The sequence below is a fragment of the Oculina patagonica genome, unplaced genomic scaffold, assembly GCF_052425735.1.
Source record: "Oculina patagonica isolate OP01 unplaced genomic scaffold, crgOcupat unplaced1298, whole genome shotgun sequence".
Lineage (NCBI taxonomy): Eukaryota > Metazoa > Cnidaria > Anthozoa > Scleractinia > Oculinidae > Oculina > Oculina patagonica.
The window spans coordinates 4,056-5,671 of record NW_027557299.1 but is presented as its reverse complement, the minus strand read 5'-3'; the positions used below and the strand labels follow the sequence as shown (position 1 = coordinate 5,671).

At 39.7% G+C, this 1,616-nt stretch overlaps 1 protein-coding gene across 1 annotated transcript; it reads right to left on the bottom strand.

Annotated features, from left to right (window-relative positions):
• Positions 1-28: 28 nt before the first annotated feature.
• Positions 29-1,318, bottom strand: LOC144639773 (histamine H2 receptor-like). The gene has a single exon (XM_078499067.1). It carries the CDS (start codon positions 1,191-1,193, stop codon positions 252-254), a length of 942 nt encoding a protein of 313 aa, XP_078355193.1. The 5' UTR covers positions 1,194-1,318; the 3' UTR covers positions 29-251.
• Between the last annotated feature and the right edge of the window lie 298 nt (positions 1,319-1,616).

The window sequence follows — 1,616 nt, the reverse complement described above, 5'->3', positions numbered from 1 at the left end:
GTTTTCGGAGTAAATCTGTTTCGTCATCATCATTATCTATATGCCAGTGGCGATGGTGACGCATTGTCTGCCCCTCGATAAGCGCAATCGAAATATATGTTTTCCACCTCACTTTTCAAAGTCACTTCACGTAAAACTAAACACGCTCTCTATGACGAGGAAGAAACATCCTATGGCGACCAGAATGAATCATCACAAAGTAGCACACTTGTGCCCATCACTATGGTGACGAGGCACTGACAGCTCTCCCTTCAGTTTTTCCTGCCACAACGTAATAACTTAAGAAATTCTCTTCTCATCGCTCTATTCATGACTCCATATATAATTGGGTTGATCCACGAACTAAAGAAAGCAAACAGTGTGGAATAAGATAACCAAAATGAAGGCAACGGCAAATGCGCATATATATTAATAGCCCTTATAACTGTCATGGGAATCCAACAAACTCCAAATCCAATAACTGCAGCCAGAAGAACTCGGGAAGCCTGGATCTCGTGTGCGCTGACAGTCCGTTGGCTGGTTGCTGCTTGTAGAGACGGATTTACTGCAGTGTTGTGTAGCCTAATGGCGCGGTAAACGCTTCCGTAACAAAATGTCATTAAGGACATCATGAAAGCGACAAATCCAACTATACCTCTGGAAACACCAGCGCGGATTTTTAGCCCTGTTACTTCAGAAACTAAATAAATCGGAAACCATTGGAAGAAAATTGGGGTGGCGAAAATTGCTGTAAAGAAAGCTCCCAGTGAAAGTAGCAAAAGCAACAGGATTGAGAAAAGCGATTTCTTCCTTGTGAACAGAGCTGTATAAAGATTAGGTTTTACGATACAAATGTAACGATTGACGGCCGTCAACGCCAAAATATTCACTGTCATTGCACCCCAAAAATAAGAAATAAAACCGTTGAATTGGCAGAAGCTGAAATTGAATGGCCATCTGCGTAAACCAGAAGCGATCGTGTTAAAAGGAAATACAAACATGGACGCCACTAAATCAGTTACTGCCAAAGATAACACATACGTATTCGTAACAGTTCGTAATCTTCTGTTTCGGTACAACGCTAGACAAACAAGCGAGTTTCCAGCGAAAGTCAAAATCGTGGATAGCACCAAAATTATGGTGTGTATGGCGACTGTTGTTAAGCTTCTTGTGTCGTCTCTTTCTTCAGCCATTATTATTTCTTCTTGGGTCATATTGCCATTCTGATCAGTAGAAGACGGATCACAAATACAATAATTAAAAATTGGTAAAGATAAGTAATTGGGTAATTGATCCGAATCTGAAGCACTTGTGAGAAATCAAAACTAGTTTATGTTTCTGGTCAGTGTTTCAGGCCTTAGTTCGGTTTTAAAATTAATCACACTATGCAAATTTACAAATTGAAAGCTCCTGTTTTATTAGCTAAGCAAAGTGGTATCAGTATAGATTAAATTTGTCTGTGTTTCCTCTCGGTAAGACATTATATCTAGAAAAGGTAATTACTATTTGCCTTTTCACACCTGCCAAGGATTTAAGACAAGCGCATGATCCCCAAGATTTTTGCAAAGAGAGTCTCATTGAGTAAAATTGAAACACTTTGTCTTGAGCAGCAGGACGAAATTTGAACTTGCGTAAAA